Source organism: Molothrus ater, chromosome 3, assembly GCF_012460135.2.
Source record: "Molothrus ater isolate BHLD 08-10-18 breed brown headed cowbird chromosome 3, BPBGC_Mater_1.1, whole genome shotgun sequence".
NCBI lineage: Eukaryota > Metazoa > Chordata > Aves > Passeriformes > Icteridae > Molothrus > Molothrus ater.
In genome coordinates, this window is record NC_050480.2 from 48,222,437 (window position 1) to 48,243,024 (window position 20,588).

The window sequence follows — 20,588 nt, forward strand, 5'->3', positions numbered from 1 at the left end:
GGCACCGTCGCTTTAGCCCCGCCCCCTCGACCGCGGTGCACCCAACTGCGCCTGCGCGGCTCCCCGGCCTTCCCTTCGCTGTGTTCCGCTGACATCAGGGAGGGGCGGGGCAAACGCCACGGTTCCCGAAGCCCATTGGCTGCCGCTCGGGACAGCGCGGGTGCTCGTGCTCCCCCGTACCCGCCTGCCCCTCCACCCGCCCTGTCCGGGGGCTCCGTCCGGCACTGCCAGGGGCGGTGCGGTCTCGCGCCCCCGGACCCGCCCCCGCGCCGCGGGGGCCCCGCCCGAGCCGGGAGGAGCTGCGGCCGCGGGGGCAGCAGCGTCACCGCTCCGGTACGTCCGCGGCTCCTCGCCCCGCTCCCCTCACCCTGCGCCCCCGGGGCTGCCCCCCGTCCTCCGCTACGGCCGTGAGCGGCCGCTCCTCCTGCCGCGATAGTCCTTAGGTGTGCGGCGGCCTTGCCGCGGGCCCCCGGCGGGGCCGGGCAGCCCGAGGCCTGTGCGAGTGGCCGCGGGTGGCGGGGTATGCCGCGGGCCCGCTGCGCGGTGACCGGGGGGCGGCGGTGAGTCACCGCAGCAGCGCAGAGCCCGCCGGTGGCCGGCATCGCGGTGGTGCAGTGCCGGCTGCCGAGGGTTTCGTATTCCGCTGCTGGGCTCGCCTTCCCGAGCTTCCAGTCGCTTTCCTCCTTCGAGACAGCGAGAGCTGCCCGCGTCCCTGCGGCGGAGCGCGGTGCGGGGGGCCCCGGCCGCGGCCCTGGCCCTGGGGTCGGCGGGTGCTCGGTGCGGCGGTGGAGCCGCGGTCCGCGGGGCTCCTCTGCGGACGACCCCGGCCGCTTCCCCTGCCCCGTGCGCGGCTGCCGCTTCCCCTCGTAGACAAGTGCGTGTTGTGGCCGCTGGAGCTATGGGCCGACCCCGCTCGCACAGAGCGGTTCCCGTCCCGCTTGTCCCTCAGAGTGCCATGCCCAAGCTGGCGTGGTCGTGCAGGCCCGGATGCCGCAGGGAGCCTTCTGCCTCGGGGTTAAGTACGGTGTGTGCTCGCCGTCGGGATTTGCTTCGAGTGCTGTCAGCATCGCACCGTGTGCATGAGCATTGTTTTGAAAAACTCGCCCTTCCTTCCCTGAAGTCTGTTGTGTAATTGTGGGAGACTATAATTCTGTACAAGTGCCTGAAAGGAGGCTGTAGCCAGGTGGAAGGCGGCCTCTTCTCCCGAACAACTGTGACAAGATGAGAAGAAATGGCCTTGGGCTGCGCCAGGGAATGTTTAGATTGAACCTTTGGAAGGTTTTTTCACAGAAGGGGTGATTAGACGTTGGAATGGGCTGCCCGGGGAGGTGGTAGAGTCACCATCCCTGAAGGTGTTTAAGGCAAGATTGGATGTGGCGCTGTGTGCTGCGATCTAGTTGACAGGGCGGTGTTCAGTCACAGGTTGGACTCGATGATCTCAGCGGTCTTTTCCAACCTAATTGAGTCTGTGGTTTTGTGTTTGAGTTTCAAACAGAGGAAAATTTGTATATTCCACGATATTTCCTTTGGCTTTCATGAATTATCAGTTAGCGTTTGTTTGGGGTTTTTTTTGGTTTTTTCCAAGACCCTTACAAAATTATTCAGTAACAGGAATTCTGTTCTGTTCCAGCATAAACCTCTTTAACATTAGGATATGGTGTACTGGATTTAGTAGCTTACAATATTTTCTCTTCCTACATTTCTTTAAAAGTTGTATGCACAAGCTGAGTTGACACAGATATCTATACTCACAAAGTGTAATATAAAGTCACAGACCTATTGCTATGTTCAGGCTCCTTGTAAAAAATCTTCTGAAAAAAGTTCCTACTTGCTTGAGTATTTAATTATGAGCATGTGGTTTTGGCTATGTAGTTATTAGTTTCCCAGATGGATCCAATATTCTATATTTTTCTTCTTGATATATACCATTTAGCAGTTGTACATTATTTTCTTGTATTTTATCCATAAAGTCTATTCTGTGCCTGGGTCAGTTAAGGAGTTGGATGTCCGTCTTGACTCAGGTTTGCAGTTAGTCAGTATCAGTAAGACTCTACATTTAGTTTGCTGATTGGTCCCCCTGAAATGCACAATAACTAACTAAGGGCTCTTCTGCAAGCAGTTTGTATATCCAGGGCCCAGGATGCACAGTTTCCTGGGAGAATTATTCAATACTAGGAGGAAGGTCACTGGGGACTTTGAAGGACAGAACTTGATAGCTTGGTCTCTAAACCATATTCTATGTAGTAGCATCTTCAGACTAGCCCTCTGTCAAGTTTAAGTTTCAGCTCTTTGTAGGCTTTGAAAGAAAAGAGGAATTTTATGTGTATTTACCCCACTCCCGCCCCCAGATCTCCTGTACTTCTACACTTTTGTTTGCGGAGGTTTGTTTTGGTTTTTTTTGCTGTCTTCCTCCACCCCCATCTTTGAAGGATTCCCCTGCTTCTTGGTTTATATCTATTCCACAAGATTCTGAGTAAGAGTTCTGAAATTAAGCAGTCTTGTTGATCTTTGTCTGTAGCTGTCTGGCAAACTTGTAAGATCTAGTATGAGACCATGCTTCATGTCCAGCTTTGTGTGATGGCACAGGAATAGGAGGCCCTCTAAAGCTAATACTTCTGAACAGTTTGAGTGCATAGTGCATATATTTGTGTCCCAGAATTTTGCACAGTGAAATTCTAGTGTGGCCATTTGATTTTGTAATGCCTGTTGTTGACTGATTTACTTCACCTTGCAGATACTGAAAGCACTGTTGAGAAAACGGCAAAATGAGTGGTCGTCGGAAACGTGCACCTCCATCCAAAGTCGATGAGGAGAAGAAAAAAAAGCTCTGCTGGAATATGCATGAAGACCGGAGAAATGAGATGGTGGCTTTAGATGATGAAGTAACTAATGAGGACCATATTCCAGTTCCAAGCACTTCTGCATCCTTCATTGTTATAAACGATGATAGCACTGATGAAGATCTTGTACAGAAAGAAGGCAGTGGCTCAAAATCTGTTAAGTTTTTGACAGTTAATGATGAAGAAGACTCTTATTCCATCTTGACTCCTGTGTCTGTACAGCTAAATATTATAGTCTTGCCATACCGTGCAGATAGGTCTTGGAAGGCTTTGTTGGGAGAATTTGCTCTTCATCTGCCTTCTGAGCAAATTCTAACTGATGAATTCCATGACAGGAGCTTTACTCTAATGAGAGGAGACTCTGATGATGAGCTGCAGGTCTGTGTTCATGAAAGAAGTGAAGACGAGCACAGTAATGAGACAAAAGAGTACCTGGGCGCTTATGAACAACGTATTCTTGTGGAAGCAACTTTAAGTGGTGAAATATTGGAAGATTTGCGATGGTTGCAAAAGAAAAAGATAATTGGACTTTATCAAAGACCTGGAGAGGCTCAGGCTTTAAAGGTATGCATTCATTATACTTCTTTTGAATTTTGGAGGTTCTTTTTTTTTTTTTTTTTTTTTTGAAATATAAAATAAAAATATCTGAACAAAGTCTGGCAGCTACTATGTATTTATAATGTGCTGAAAATGTATCACTTCTACATGCTTTTGTAATGTTTTCAGTGTGGTTTTTCCTGTAAATATATTTTTATTTTTTCACCATTAGCAATGTATTACCTGAAGGAATCACAGAAGATTTTAGTTGTGTTTCCTCTACATGGTGTTTTTAGTAGATTTATTATATCTGTCTGTACCTGCTAATTTTCGAGCCACTGTTATTATTTTTTGTGCTCTTCTGTTTATAATATTCTTGTCAATTAAATTAATTGTTATTTTAATTTAATTGTTAATTAAATTGTTAACTGTATAACCTTTTCACAGGTTGGAATTTACCTTCTTGAGTCTGGGCTAAGTAAACCAGAATTTCTCAGTGATGGAGGTGGAAGACCCAAAAAAGCTAATCAGATTATTCAAAAACTCATGGAAAAGTTCTACAGTTTTTTAATTCCAGGTAATGCAATAAAGTTGATTGTTGATGAACAGAAACAGTTTTGTCTTCTGTAGTAGTTGTAAATGTAAGGGAAAATAGTAGTTATTCCTGCCATCTAGAGCAACTCTTCTTTTCCTGGCAGCATTATTAGGTAATTTACCCAATACCATTATCTGCCCATTAATCATATGCTAATTCGTTTATGCTGAAATCAGAGGTGATAATTCTTCTCTACAGATACTGAAGCATAGAGATGTTTTGAGTCCTCACTTTTTTGGAAGTAAATACAGTTTTCCCTGTTCCATGGGGGTAGTTTGAACAGATCTACAGTATCTTCTCCGAATCATACAGGAACAGTGTAAAAGAGCCAGGAATTAAATTTGGAAAACTTGTTCCCAGGTTGGGGCCTATCACGCAACTGCGGCAATAGATTTCTGTTTGATTTATATTGTAAAGCAGTTACAATGTAAAATACTACAAAATGCAGCTTTACAACAGTTTTGAGAATATACCACTGCAGATTGAGAAACATGGGCCTCCCTATCATTTTAGAATTAAAGGTATATTTGCCAGATTACACTTACTAGTAATACAGATTTATAGGATGATAAACAATGGCTTTATGTTGTGGTGTCTTAGGAAACTTGTGGAAAAAAACAAACAACCCAACCAACCTTTGTCTCATTCCTGAGTGTAGAGTTGATTCAAAATTTTGACTGAAGACTGATTCAGTAACTGTCGTATACATAGTTTGTGTTGTGGCAAAAGCCTAGCACCCTCCCCAAATAGCACTGCACCTAATTAGAAGAGGCAGAGTTGTATAAAAATCAGGCAACTCAGGCTAAAGAGAAGCTAAAAGGAAGAGGTAACAAAATAAAATCTGAACATCCTTACCTGCTGCGAAGAACAAATGTGCAGCTGTTAGGACTGACGTGAGGTGTACCAAGGGATGGGCCAGTATAACTCACTAAGTGGGGAAGGTACTGCACATAAGAAATCATCCTTCCAAAAACTGAATCTGACTGACACAAATATGCCAGTTTAGGTTTGAAAGCATGACAAATCAGATCCAAGAAGAGATCTGAAGAAAAAATAGTTTAAGGTCTAGAAATGAATAGTAGTGGTTTTAAATCTGTTAGGAGAAACACATTATCATAAATACATTAGAAGCAGAACAGTTGCCAGGGAATTCATAGACTTGAGATCTCTAAGGTATATGATAGAGTGCTGAAATAAATGTAATGCTATAGCAGAAAGCACAAATTTTTCTTCTGCATATTTTCTCATTGTGGAAGAGTTGGGGAAAGAGATTGTGTAGAAAATTACTGGTGACTTACTTTAAGGTCCAAACTAATTTTCTGCTGGAACCTGGGACATTTGTCCTCAGTACACTAAAGGATGTGTTTATAGGGACTACCTGGTTCAGTGTAGCTTACAGGTGAAGAGGTACTTTCTGAAAGGCAAGACATGCCCCTCAAATTTTCTGGGGCAGGAATGTGGTCCTGAGAAGTTGGATTGTTGTGCCTTAACTTTTCATGAGCCATGCAAGCAGCTCAGGTTTGTAAAGGAGCTGTGTTGCCAGCTGGTAAAGATTTGGACTGTTTTTGAGCATGTACGTTTTTATGTGCTGTAAAATAATAATGGAGTCTTGATTTCATGCCAGTGAATGCCGTGTAAGTGAGGAAGTAAAATAGCTGGCACGGAGAACAGAAATAAATGATTGCCAATCACCAGTCAAGTCCTACAAAGGCATGTGCACCTTAATGTATTACTAACTCTTTGAGAAAAAGAATGATTGGTGAAGTGGTATCAACAATGTTTAAATGTATTATTCAGCGTAACAGAGATGAAGAACAACTGAAAGCTTGCAAGCAGACTAGGCCATGGAGTTTCAGTAGTAATTCAGTAGATGAATAGAAAACAATGCAGAAGAAAAAAATTACGGCCTCTTTGCTAACTGTTGCAAGCAGGGTTGCGGTTCAGTAGGTAGGTGTATAGCTCAGTAAATGCATCAATTTAATGTTCAGTGTAAGTGAAACCAAATCAATAGTAAAGAATTATCCTGAAAGTGTTAGAGAACAAAACATGATCACTAAACCACTAATGTAAGTCCATAGTGTGCATTATGCTCTGCTCTGAATTCAGAAAAAGCATGTCACAGAAATGAAAAATATTTGTGAAGGAGGACCCCAGGTGATTATGCAATGGGAAAGTAGTTTCATTTCCTAACAGTTTTTGAACATGAACTTACTGATGTGGCATAAAATAATATAGCCTTGATTCTGTCCAGATAAATGCATTTCTCTTAAATGTTTCTAATAACTTAGTTTAAATTCCACCTGTTTTTAAACAGAATTAGTTGAGGTTTTGTAAAATTACCCCTAAGTATATATTTTAACATTTATCAATATCCATCTAAAGTTAAATCTATACAATAACATTCTAAGATGAAGCTTCTTGTTCCTCCCACTGATGAGCAAATTCTCATGCTGATGGTGTTGTGCTCAAGGATTTACACAAATAACGCATATGACCTCTCTACTGCTACATTTAATTTTAATATATTTTTTCTCACTGTACTCAGTGAGGATATCACCACTCATTCTGGTGATATCCTTGTGGTTTTGAGACTTTGTGGCAGGAAGTTCGTCTGTCTTATGGCAAGCATAGCCATAGGTGCATTAAATAATCTGAAAAAAACACGATAAAATGTTTAATATGGAATCCTTGAATCATTTAGGTTTTAACCCAGCACTGCCAAGTCAATCACTCTACCATGTTCCTAAGTGCCACATTTACAAGTCTTTTAAATATTTCCAGTGATGGTGACTCAACCACCTCCCTGGCCAGCCCGTTCTTGTGCTTGACAGCCCTCTATGGGAAGAAATTTTTCCCTGTTACCCAATCTAACCTTCCCCTCATGGAACTTGAGGCCATTTGTTCTTGTTCAGTTACTTGGGAGAAGAGACCAGCGCCCATCTCACTACAACCTCCTTTCAGGTAGTTGTAGAGAGGACTAAGGTCTCCCCCTCATCTATTTTTGTCCAAATGACCCCAACTCCCTCAGCTGCTCCTCATAAGAGTTGTGTTCCAGATCCATTACCAGCTTTATTGCTCTGCTCTGGATGTGCTCCAGCACTTCCATGTCTTTCTTGTCATGTGGTGAGGGACCCAAAATTTAATACAGTAATCTCACAACATCCTTGTAGTCGTCCTGAACTGCCAGCCCTTTCTTCCAAAGGTCATAAACTGTGTTTTCCCTGAGTCTCAGCCAAATCTGCCTGCTCAGGCAGATGTTCTCTGCCATCTTACCTTTTCATCATTTACCATTTACCCTCAGTTTTCTTAAGAATAAATTCTTTGTACAAATATGGTTTTGGTAGTTGTTTATTTACTACCATATGTGAGGCAACAAGTTTTCCATTAATCTAGGCTGTTTCATTAGTGCAGACATTGTTATACTGCAGTCTGGAGAAGGAAAGATCCTACCGCAGATGCAGTAGCAGAACCGTAGTTCAGTCATTGAAGGAATTAAATAGAGTACTTGAAAAGCATCAGAGAAACTGAATTTTTAGATAGTACAATGCCATCTGTTTCCCAAATGTAAAAAAGATTAAGATGAGACCTCTGTAACTGAATTACATTTTGAAATAGTTGAAAGCATAATTAAATATTCACTGTTTAATAAGTAACTGAGAGGGATAAACTTCCCTGGCATCCTTTTCAAAATCCCCGTGGTACGTAGAACCATTTAATATTGAAAAAGAAATCTCTGGAAGAATCAACAAAACAAGAAAGGTGTGTACAAAAAAATCCAATTGCATTAAAAAAAATTTTGCTTTAAATTATATTGCAGTCTTTGCTCTCCTGTACAATTCTGGATAGACTTAGTTTTTGTAGAAGTCAATTTAGTACGCTTAAAAATGTGAGATTTGAAGACTGTTATTTTAGCATGTATAATGATAGGTGTCATTATATATCACATTCTTTGATCAAAGTTATACTTTGCAAATACTCTAATTTTCTGTTCTTTTCCTAAAGTGAGGGGTATGTGTTAAAGGATCCCTTCGAATGGTTTCTTTAATATATAATGCTGATTGCTTTCTAATATATAAAGCTGAATGCTTTCTTGGTGCTTTTTATTTGGCTGGATCATTAATAACTCCACATGTGCACTCTGATTGCCTTCTTTACATTACAAGTCATATGTATAGTTTTCATGAATATGTAGAAACTTAATGTCTTTCAGTATTCTCACTTCCCTTGACAAGCTCTGGGATTGTTCCTTTGATTTAAAAGGATTAGGGGAAGGCACTGATGGCTGCCATATATAGGCGTATAATTTCCTCCTTTTGTTTTGGAAATCATTCTTCACCTTCATCATCCATTTGAATGAAGGAAAGCTTTTGCTTTTCAAGAAAGAGCATCCTAATACCAGCTTCTGAGCCTTATGATAAAATTAAGCTTTCTGGTTTCTGCCAGGTACATCTCTTCCTTGTTAGCCCAAGGCATCAGAATTAAAATCTGATTTAAGTGTGTCAGCCATTTGCTGCTTTATTAAAATGTTAAATATACTTTAAGGTTACTTTGTGCTGCAAATGATAGCCATGACTTGCTTCCAATTTTGATGGTGGCTTTTTTTGTTGTTTTTGTTGTTGTTTGTTTGTTTGTTTTTAACACAAAAATTCTGCAGAGTGAGTTTATCTCCAGTGCTAGCTAAGGTTAGAACCGGTCTGTATTTTTTTGATACTGATGTTTTAATTTTAGGCCTAAAACACTGTTAAAACTTGGCCTCCAAGTCTTTCATTCTCTCATACCTGTTTTCTAGAACTCCAGCCCTTGAAGTTTTCATGAATTTTTGTTCTACATTGTTTAAGTTCTGCGTATGCCCATATATCCAAATTCTGTGAAAAATCCATAAGCACAAGGCCTTCTTTCTTATAGGGTAGAAAAGAAGGGTAGGCCTTCTGTCCCAGAGGGTGATTACTTCTCTTGAGGTGGGTTTTTAATTCTGAAAGCATGTCTGAATTTTTGCAGTGATGCAAGTGGTGAGAGTTATATTTTGTCCTGCTGCTACAATTGTCTGAATTTTTGCAGTGATGCAAGTGGTGAGAGTTATATTTTGTCCTGCTGCTACAATTTTCTTAACCAGATGAATAGGTTAAGGTTAACTTTTTTCATTTCAATAAGGTCATTTATTAATATTTAAATCAGAAGCATGAGATAATTGTGATTCTGTAACAATTGGAATTTTTTAGTGGAAAGTCTATATTAAATAAATAAGTTCTGGTCATTCTATACCTATATTCTAAAGAAAGAGCTTTGCTGATTATGTGTACATCTGTGCTCACCACAGCATGTTAACTTTTGGGTGTCCTGGTTCCAGTTTGGGCAGAGTTCATTTTCTTCTTAGTAGCTGATGAGTGCCGTGTGTTTGGGTTCACTGTGACAATAATGTTTGTAATGCAATGATTTGTTACTTCTTGCTGAGTGGTGCTTGCCCCAAGTCAAGGACTTTTCAGTCCTTGCTCTACAGGTGCACAAGAAGGGAGGGAGCATGGCCAGGACAGCCAAAGGGATATTCCACACCATAGAACAACATCCTCAGTTTATAAACTAGTGGGAGTTGGCTGGGAGCCACCAGTTGCCACTTGGGGATGGGCTGGAAATTGATCAGTGAGAGGTGAGCAATTGTATTGTGCATCACTTGTTCCTTGGGTTCTTTTAATCTCTCTCTTTTTTCCTTTTCATTGCTATTACTATTATTATTACTGTTGTCATTGTTGCAATGTTTTTCTTTATTTTACTTATTAAACTGCTCGTTGTTTGCTACTGCTGCTAGCTGAGTCAGATGCAGTCATGGCATATGTTTAAATGACACTTTGCTTATTTTTATGTATGTAAACTAAATATGTTGCTGCAAAATTTACTGAAATGTTGTCCCAAGTTGATTGATGATGCATGTCTTGAATTATTTGTGTATGCAGACGAGCTGGAGGAAGATGAGGAAGAATCCGACACAGAACTAGAGCGACAAAATATTGAAGAGCTTTATGACTTTGTACGGCACACCCATCAGCAGGATATCCAGTTACTGAGAAAGGATGTGCAGCATCCTGCATTGATTCCCATTCTGAGGCCATACCAAAGTGAGGCTGTGAACTGGATGCTTCACCGAGAGAACCACACCAGTACTCCAAGTAGTGGCAAGTATATGGATCTGAAAAACTTGCACAATTGTGGAAAGTTTTGCATTGTCAGCAGTAATGTTTCCTTGCTGTTTGATTAGAAGCTTTGTGAGTTATTTCATTGGTATTTTTATAAAAGCTGTTGTTTGGTCATACACTAAATAATAAGCTAGGTTTTGCTGAGCAGCCATTGATGTATAATGTTGGTCATGAAGCTCTGTAGAGATGGACGTCAGCTTTTTTCCTCTTAATGTCAAAAAAAAGGCTGAATAATTCTAAAGAGTGTGCTGTTAATAGAGAAACTTCATCATAGTAAAGTGAACACTTTCTCCGTAGAAAACGTGCTGCACTTCTTATGGCGGGAGGTGATCACTCTGGATGGAAAAAAAATCTACTATAATCCATTTACTGGCTGGTACGTTTTTATAGTTACTCTTTCTGAGGACATCTCAGGGTTGTGCTTTGTGAAAACCGTGTTGGCAGCTCTATCCTGCAGGATATAAGATATTCCATAACTTGTTTTTCAGTTAGCAACTAAAGAATTAGAACAGTGATATCTTTAATTTGAAAAAAAGAACAAACTCAAGTATGTAACGCACAGATAAATATGTAGATCTCAAGTTGAAGATGTAATTATTAAAGCTTTTCTTAAAAGACAATAATTTAATGGTTTAATATTAATTTTTTTTTAATTTAGAGTATTGGAGACTTTGATCTTCTTCAATGTTTTCAAAGTCCAAAGCAAGGCAGCAGTATAAAGCTTTTTATTAATGCTCGGTATTGCATTACTAAGCCTGTTTCTCTTTTATCATTAACTTGGTCAGAATAGAACCTCTTGATTGCTAGTTTGCTTTTTATTTTTCCCTATGTTACTTTCAGATCTTTTCCACATGTGAATAAAAAAATATTTCAATTTTTTTGAGGCTAATGCTATGATATGCTAACGTTAGCAAGGCAAGGCCTATTAAGAGGTGAAAAAAATCTAAAAATTCTGGCATGTGTATTTGTCTTGATCTGGTTCATACACGCAAAAAGCTTGCTAGTTTTTGTTTATCTCAGCTTAACTAATAAAAGATAATGCCTCACCTTACAAACTTTGCCTTGCTGAAGCTATGCTGTCTGTCCCTGAATGCATCCTTCTCTGTCACAACATTCTGTAGTAACTGACTTTCACTGGGAATGTACTTGAATTTTAGCATTATCCGTGAGTATCCAACTGCTGGACCCCAGTGGCCTGGAGGTATTTTGGCAGATGAGATGGGTCTTGGAAAAACAGTGGAAGTGTTGGCTCTTATTCTGAATCATACTGGACCAGAGATTAAACAAGATGATCTGACATTACCTGAGGTAAGGAAACCAGGTTGAGAGTTATTATTAAGAAAATGCTATTCAGAATGAATGCAAGTGCACTTTTCATTGCTTTAGAAGTCCATATTCAAAGCTCTATTACTGTGAAAGTTTTTCCCTTCATAGGACATGATACATGGCAGCATTAATGGTGGAACAGTTTGCATGTTGATCCTTTGCCATTGTTCAATGGTTTTATCAGGCAATTGTACTGTTACTATAGTTTGGACAGGCTCAGGAGTATATAAATAATTTAATTTAGTTTACTATGTTGGAGGCCATTCTCCTTCACTTCATTGTATTGATGGGTGTCAAACATCCATTAGTGTTCTGTGCTAAAATAGGGACAGTTTACATTCTGGGTAAAGATTTCTGCTCTCCCTCTGTTTCATATAATAAATGAGCTTATTTAGCAACAGTTTTCCATCTTTTCACTTTCCTCATCATGCATACTGTGAAAATTTGGCACATCCACTAAACCCAAAAATTTTTTCTGAAGGGAAAGGACCATTATTCTTAAGTAAACTCTTACCACTTTGTGAGTTTCACCCCTTGGAAATCATGGCAGCCAGTTTCATTGCACATTTATCATACTGATCTCCTGCCTGCTTGTCATTTTATCAATTAAAAGGACTCAATTCTTTTATTAGGAGAGAATAAGAGATATAAGGAAAGAATAAGATGATTCTTAAATATATAAGAGGGTCAGCACCAAGTAGTGCAAACAGAGGAGTAAAAGCACTAAAGTGCCTGGACACCAGCTGATAACAATAGGTAGAAACCAGAGCTTTTGGAGGGCTGAGTTACTGAAACTGTTTCATGATGTAAGTAGTTGGGACAGATGTCAGCTAACATATAAGAGTAAAGTTTTGGGAGGTAATCCCTAAAAGGAGAAACATACTTTTTATACAGCTGACTAGGGGTCTTCCTCTATATTGCTTACTTCCTTTTGTTTTTCTAACTATATATTAAATATATATTTTCCTCCCCCATCAGGAACCTAGCTCACTTACATCTATAGGTTCCTTCAACTTAATGCTAAAGCAGTGGAGGACCCAAGAGGGTTTCAGAGCTGCTTTTTGTGTTTCAGTTAGGGTGCTGAACACTGTTTGCCAAGAAACTGAAATGAATGATGTGTCACTCTGTAGATTAAAAAAGAGCTATCTGAGCAAATTGGTGAGATCAGAACATATATTTGTAGCAGCTCATGCTAACTTTCAAATATGAGGAGATTAATGAAGGTCAAAGTGACTGTGAAGAGACATGAGCTAATAACTATTTAATGTTGTCTGCATTAGGGTAAGCTTGTGAACTTCTTTGTTCCACCTCAACCTTTAGAGGGAAATAAAAAGAAAAAAACAAAGGAAATGGATCCTAAATTAAAGGAAAAAATACAGTATCCCAGTAAGTATTTCTGATGAGTTTTAAAATACATTTTGCTTTTAGCGTTGTGTTATATTGGCCACTGACTATGAGTTCAAGGCTACTCTTCTTCAGAATGAAGTTATTCTTTTGCTGAGCTCTGTCGTGTAGGATTGCATGCTACAAACAGTTAAAAGTAAAGCTACTAACTCAGAACTCTGCTACAGAGCTCCATGCAACTAGAGGTCTTTGTAAAGAGTTTATGCATTTAAATGAAATAAGTTGTCTTTTTTTATGCCTCAGTAAGAAAATTGGGTGATTTATTTCTATTGCTATCCAACATTGTTTTAGAATCATTGCAAAACAGCAATCTGTAGAGCTGTGTCAAGTAAAAGCTTGTCAAAACTGCTGCCTATGTGCATTTTTTAGATGAGCACTATGTTTAGAGTTACCTTAATACACATTCTGTGAGGTAACTTAAATTTTTGTTTTGATTCTTCATACAGGCTTACGAGTAATGATATTAGCAGCTGTAAAGGAAATTAATGTGAAGAAAGGAGCATCCATAATTGCAATATTTAAGTACATCAGTTCTATATATAGATATGATACGCAGAGAAATAGACGGCTTCTCAAAAGAACTCTAGAAAAACTAATTGCCGAACAGGTGGTAGAACAAGTTAAAGGGCATGGTCTGGCTGGGTCCTTCAAGCTGGGGAAGAATTACAAGGAACAGAAGAAGCGAGAAAGAGCCAAAGAGCAGGTAAAACATGCTGCTGTAGTTATTTCAAAGAATGTTGCAAAAGCTGTTTTTTTTTCTGCCAATTGCATGCTACTCTCAGCTGTACTGTCTATGTACACGAGCTCAGTGACACTGATTTAGTGGTAAAAATGAAGAAAACTGCAGCAATTGCTTCGACACTTATAAATAAAGAAGCAGAAATCATAAGTAGATAAAATTTGGGGCTAAAATAATAACTACATCTGTCACAAGTCTTCTAAAATAGTGTTACTGGGAGTTGTATTGTTCTTACTGTGAAGTTGTTTTTTAAACACTGGTAAACATTAACCAAATCCTCAAACTGGAAATTAATATAAACCCTTAATATCAATGTACTGATGTGTTTATATGTCATTAAAAAAAAGGGTGAGGAGAAAGTTGTTTGGGTTGGAAGGGACTTTAAAACTCACCTAATTCCAAACCCCCTTGCCGTGGAGACACCTTCCACTAGACTAGGTTTCTCAAAGCCCCATCCAACCTGGCCTTGAACACTTCCAGGGTTGGGGCATCATTGTCTCTGGGCAACCTCTTCCAGTGTCTCACCACCTCACAATGAAGAATTTCTTCCTAATATCTAAACCTATTATCTTTCATTAAAAACTATCCCCCCCTTGTCCTGTCACTACGTGCTCTTGTAAATAGTCCCGTTAAAGCTTCTCATAGCTTTTGGTTAGGTACTGGAAGGCCGTAATTTAGCCTGAAGCCTTCTCTTCTCCAGGCTGGACAATTCCAACTCTCTTAGCCTTTTCTCACAGGGGAGGTGCTCTAGCCCTCTGATCATCTTCGTGGCCCTCCTCTAGACGTACTCCAACAGTTCCACATCCTCCTTATATTGGGTGTCCCAAAGCTGGATTGCAGTACTCCAGGTGGGGTCTCACAAGAATGAATAGCTAGGCAGGATCCCTTCCTGGCCCTGCTGCCCACGCTGCTTTGGATACCGTCCAGGATACGATTGTCTTTCTGGGCTGCAAGTGCACATTGCTGCATCGTGTCCAGCCTCTCACCCACCAGTACTCCCAAATCCTTCTCAGCAGGGCTGCTCTCAATCTGTTCATCCAAGCCATGTGCAGCACCTTGCACTTGGTCTTGTTAAACTGCATGAGATTCCCATGGACCCACTCCTCAAGTTTGTCGAGGTCCCTTTGGACGGCATCCCGTCCTTCAGGTGTGTCAGCTGTACTGCTCAACTTGGTGTCATCTGCAAATTTGCTGAGGGTGCACTCAATCCCTCTGGCTATGTCATTAATGAAGACATTAGGTAGCACCGGTAACTGTTAAATGTCACTGGACAAGCCAGAATGTAAAGTCTGACATTTTTGGTTAATTTTACTTTGTAGGTAGCAAGGACTTCAGAAAACACTCAGAAGAAGCAATTGATTGATGCTAAAACTCAAACCAAAGAATCAAGAAACAGTGATGAAACATCTGAAAATGTCTTTGAAACTGCTTCACATGAGAATATCGCCATGGAAGAACATGATTACTGTACAAGTAGTAAAAATAACAGGAAATCTGAAGCAGATCATGAGAACTCTGTAGAAGAGAAGAATGTTAAGCAAGAAACTGTGGTCCCAAAATCTCCTGATGTTCATGGCAACCACTTTGTCTCCAGTGACATGAGCAGTCGTCCTGATGTTGATGTTTCTAAAACTACAGCTGTTATCCAGCAGGAAGTCCCAAAGGTCCAGTCCTCACATTCCCAAGAACGTGCTGGCAGTAACGTACAACATACCAGTTCCATATTTCCATTTAATACCTCTGAATATCGTTTTGAATGCATCTGTGGTGAGCTTGGATTGGCTGACTACAAAGCTCGTGTGCAGTGCCTGAAATGTTACCTGTGGCAGCATGCAGAATGCGTAAACTACAAAGAGGAGAACCTGAAGAGCAGGCCCTTCTACTGTCCCCATTGCCTTGTGGCAATGAAACCAGTTCCTACAAGAGCGACTCTGATAATTTCTCCAAGTTCTATTTGCCACCAGTGGGTAGATGAGATCAATAGGCATGTAAGATCATCATCTCTTCGAGTTCTGGTAAGATTATAGAGCTTCATATTCTGGAGAGTTATTTTATCAAGGCTTGGGGCTTGCATCACTCAAAGTTCAGAGGTCTTTGTCCTCTCTGCCAGAGCTCTATGCTTCTTGCTGCTAGACCAATGCTTTGGCATTATGTGGTGCATTGCTGTCCCAGAAAGACAGTCTGCAGTTAGTCCTTTTTTTCTCTGTTTTAGCTGGTCACTGGGAGATAAACCAGTGGAGTAGATTGTATAGCGGCTGAAAGCAAATTTCTGTGTGGTTGCAGCAACATGTAGTTTCTGAGAGGGAAGGCTGTTTGAAAGACTACCAAGGAACTTAAGAAGGCCTATGGGTGTTTTGAGTGTTGTCTCACTGTACACGTGCACTTAAGCAATTCTCAGACTGTTTCTCCTCCTTTTGTTCTAGATAAAAAATGTTTCCATAGGTAAAGCCTGTAGCTTTGCATTTCTGGATCTCAGGCTTTATAGAAGAAGTCTTCGGCATTGGTGTTTACTGAAAACAATACTGGTACAACTGTTGTGTCGATAACATCTACCAAATTTATTAGGATGTTGCTTATTTGGAGACCATGTATTGTCCTTTTACTTGATTTCTAATAACCCTGCCACTAGAACAAATCTAATTATACTTAGGGTAATAATCACCATGCAGGTTTTTAAAAAATACTGATATCACAGTATTCAAAAGTCTTTTATTACCGATGCAGCCAAGTTTTTTCCTTCATATTTTTAGCAGTCAGGAGCCTTTGTAATGATCAAGAGCTTTGAAAACCATCAATCACTTGTATTTTGAACAAAGTAGTAGCAGATATGATATAACTTGGTATTCAGAGATATATCTGGTACCTTTGGCTATTACACATAGTTGCCCAACATATAAATGAATTCTAGGCCTCCAGTGCTATTTGTGTGAGTAGTCCAATTAGATTTAATGCAGGAATTAACAAATGTGTAAAACTCACATGGTTTTCCTAGGGCCCAGTCTACGTTTAATACCAGCTTTAATGAAAATTAGCAGAAATAGATGTACATGGTGACAACAAAATAGTTTAAATACTGATTGTCAGTACTTTAAACTGTGTGGCATCTTCCATTCTGCAAGATTGTTTTCATTTTCTTCTAACTGCCAACTGTGAGACTTGTTTTCAGTGTTGCTTCAAAATGAAAATTTGGTGTTTTATTTCCTGTTGAGGTAAAATGAAAGTAATGGACGTGTTTCAAAGAATCAGTTTCCCATGTTAACAACTTTTGCATTGCATGTGACGTGTTTTTTACTCTTCAACTGCTTACAACCCATGGGAAATTCTAATGGTTTTATGTAATAGAACGAGAAATTAAAATTTATCAGTAAGCCTTGCTTTGTGGTAGATTGTCTTCCTGCTGCTGTGAAAACAATCAAAACTTGGCCAAGTTATAAATCTGCAGAAAATCTATTCATAAGTACTTGAAGAAATTATTAGACTTTGGCAGTTTGTTTCTTCATGGTTGCTTCAGAGAGCGTGCTCTTTTTGGTTAATTTGTTTCTTTTTTCTTCCCCTTCCAAGCTCCCCTTCTCTCTTTTGTTTCATGTGCAGTGAGCTGAGTTACTCTGTTGTCCCACTCTGGAGCTCAATAGAAAGAAATTATCTGCAGGTGTTTCTTTCAGTTGACAGAAACACTGTTGCCATATGCACCAACGTAGAGGAAGATTATTACTGGGAGAAAAAGTAGGGTTAAGACTGAAATTAACAGTGAAATCATGTGCTGATCATAAAGGGGTAAAGAGCAGTTATTTTAACTTTTGTATGTTTCTAAAGGGATTTGGCTCAACATTATGAGGGAGATAAGAAAAGTACTTCTGATAATAGAACAAATGTCAATATGAAGCGTTTCTGCTAGTGCACAGGGACTGTATTTTACCTAGGGTATTTTTTTTCATCTCTTAAACCTCTGTAGGTAAAACTTACTCAGAGTATAATTTCTGGTTTTTTATATTTTGATGCATATTTCTGTCTTTGCCTAATCATCCATTAGATTTTAGTGAGTAAAGTTTTCGGAAGAAAGGTAATGATCTACAATAAAGGAGAGGAGAAGACTGAACATGTAACAGTAACTTGTATAACGTTGTTCCATACAACATTACGGAATACTTAATCTTCACACAACTGTTAAAACAAATAACTGTTGTAGAAAATAATGAAGTCCTCTCTCCTTCAAAGGAGGAAATAAATGTTTTGCAAAGTCATAAAAATTTGACAAATTTTGCATCCATGACTCTATTGTATTTATTATTAGGTTACTTAGATGAATTTCCCACCATACTATTAGATGATTACACATTTTATGAGTAGTTTCTTTTTATATGAGCAACACTGCTAAAAGCTTGCACATATTAAGCTGTACTGATATATTAGCATTTTTATCATTCTTACCTCCCTTCTTTGCTCTTGTGCTGTTGCCTGTGAATCCCTGTAGGTGTACCAAGGCGTGAAGAAGCACGGCTTTTTGCAGCCGCACATGCTGGCGGAGCAGGAGGTGGTTATCACCACCTACGACGTCCTGCGCTCCGAGCTGAACTACGTGGACATTCCCCACAGCAACAGCAAGGACGGGCGCCGCTTCAGGAACCAGAAGCGCTACATGGCCATCCCCAGCCCCTTGGTGGCAGTGGAGTGGTGGAGGATCTGCCTCGATGAGGCGCAAATGGTTGAATGCACCACTGCAAAGGTATGACATTCCTGGTCATGCATTCATTTAACTTGAAAAAATAAGAGAGTCTCTCCTTCCCCCCTCTTAATGTTCAGAGTACACTCATGTAGTTTGTCCTTGTCCCTTGTTCTTCAGAAGTGAATTTTCTGTTGGGGATACTTACCATTGAATCATTCTCCTGTTGGAATTTTGGAAGATTGTGAAGTATATCCAGCTCAAAAAATACTTAGCATAATCTATACTGACAGTTTAAAGAACTAGGTCATCATGTTGTATATGGTGTTTGATAGTTTTCAACAAGACACTAGCCTTGTTCAGTGATGTGGCTCAGAGGCATAGATATGTCCTTTGGGTCTAGAAGCTAAAATAGTCAGCAGTCTGTCTGCAAACTCAAGGGATACAGTCTGCAGGAGGGATTATTTTAATTAGTCTTTGTCCAGTTTTTTAGCCCAACACAGGAAGACAAAAATGCTACTTACATAATGCCTTACAGGCTTTAATGTTTAGAATTTTTTAAACATACAGTTTATTTTGCTATTTGTTTGCCTTCTGTGAGCCCTTAATTGCACTTAATTGCTTGGAAGAGGACCTGGCTTTTGTCAGCTTTCAGTTACCTTCTAAAAAGATCAAAAATATTATATATGTTTTTATAATATATTGCACCAATGCTGCTTCTAGATCTAAGGGTACCTGCTGAAAAGATGTTCAGACTTCTCAAAAATAAGATCCACATGTTGTCAGACTGTGTTCCACTCTGTTTTTCCTTTCCTATCATTGGCTCTGTGTCCTTTCGTTAGGCTGCTGAGATGGCACTCCGTTTGAGTGGAGTCAATCGCTGGTGTGTCAGTGGCACTCCTGTGCAGCGAGGATTAGAAGGTGAGATTTTATGTAGTGGTGTAATCTCTGGGCTTTCCTTATGCTGATAACTAGGTGAGGCTTTGAAGCAGTTAAAATGTCTGCTAGTTTTGTTCTGAATTCACTAGGTACTCTAACTTTGTAAGCCATAAACTTTAAGCATAATAATAAAGCCATCAATACATGTATCAATATACAAATCGAAGAGCTGAAATCTTTTTGGCTCCCTGAGAAGCTGTGTGTCTAATAGCTGACTCAAGTGTGTTCTTCAGTTTTCACTTAGTGGAGTGGAAAAATATTAAACCTTCTTTACAACAGATAGTCTGCTCTGGTTACAGAATCCTGTGAACTGTCAAATACAGCAAGCAAAGCTGTATTTGCTTTTTGCATAGCTCTGTATGAACTACTGTGGGTATCCGCTGCTTTGAATATAAATTCTACAAATCATGCTAAACCTTATGAAACCATCTCCAGTCCTTATGTAAGGACTTAATGACTTGCAATGTGTGGAGTAGGTAGCTGTATGTTAGCAGGTGACATTTATCTTGTCTTTTTTTGTGTGGTGCTCAGTTTCTGTAGACAGGCTTCAGACAGAGACAGAATAAAAGAAAGGGAGCTGACTAACTGCTTTGTCTCCCTGTGTTCTCTGATGGATTTTGGAATATATGGTACACATTGGGGCAATGTGTTTAAAAGTGGATAAATCAGTGTAAGCATTTGTGGACTGTTGTTTGGATACTTAGTTGTAAAAATCAATATATCAGATTAATTCATAATGGAATTTTGAATTAAATTTATAAATACATGTAATAGTTGCGAGAATACAGTGTTAATAAAGCAAAGCTGCAGGAAGAAATGATTGATTTTAGTATCGTGATGAAAAAACTCCTTCAAGGCCCTGTGTGTGATAGTGTTGATTTAATACATATCTGAAATATCATACAGTTCATAATACATGTTGACAGACTCTAAGGCAGCCCTCATCACTTCAGGGATGAAAACTGCTGACTCATTTCAATCTGTGCCACTGCTGCTGTAATGTGGTGGGATAGGAGCTCTGGGTAAACAATTGCTTCTTGCTCAGAAATGATTTCCAGGATTTTTCTTCTTCTGGTCTATGATGTATTTGGTGAATGTCTTGATGTTTTCAGCTGAATACTGAATTATGATAAAGCTAACAGAATAAGGAATGTAGCCACCAGATTTTCAAGAACTAGAAGATATCATCACATATCTCTGTTTCTGCAGTATCCCCATGCAGCATTTAAATGTGTGCTTCTGTGTTTTTCCAGTAAAATTAAGACAGATGTTTAAAGTCAGTACATCCTTAAATTTCATTCCAAAAAGTGACAGGTTTCTGAATTAGGCAGAATTAGCAAGATGTATTCTCTCAATTAGC

The 20,588-nt window shown here is 39.8% G+C and overlaps 1 protein-coding gene across 2 annotated transcripts in view; it reads left to right on the forward strand.

Moving 5' to 3' along the window:
* The first annotated feature begins 232 nt into the window (after window positions 1-232).
* SHPRH (SNF2 histone linker PHD RING helicase) overlaps window positions 233-20,588 on the forward strand; it is a 47,805-nt gene continuing 27,449 nt past the window's right edge. The window contains exons 1-11 of one of the 2 annotated variants that reach the window (XM_036380541.1): window positions 233-333; window positions 2,735-3,404; window positions 3,825-3,954; window positions 9,921-10,139; window positions 10,458-10,536; window positions 11,318-11,468; window positions 12,767-12,872; window positions 13,337-13,593; window positions 14,949-15,644; window positions 18,101-18,352; window positions 19,132-19,210. In XM_036380541.1, coding sequence (XP_036236434.1) covers window positions 2,766-3,404; window positions 3,825-3,954; window positions 9,921-10,139; window positions 10,458-10,536; window positions 11,318-11,468; window positions 12,767-12,872; window positions 13,337-13,593; window positions 14,949-15,644; window positions 18,101-18,352; window positions 19,132-19,210 — 2,608 coding nt within the window. In that variant the 5' untranslated portion in view covers window positions 233-333; window positions 2,735-2,765. Of the gene's footprint in view, window positions 334-947; window positions 1,025-2,734; window positions 3,405-3,824; window positions 3,955-9,920; window positions 10,140-10,457; window positions 10,537-11,317; window positions 11,469-12,766; window positions 12,873-13,336; window positions 13,594-14,948; window positions 15,645-18,100; window positions 18,353-19,131; window positions 19,211-20,588 lie in introns of those variants that run through there. The other variant, XM_036380542.2, reaches the window with a different exon arrangement.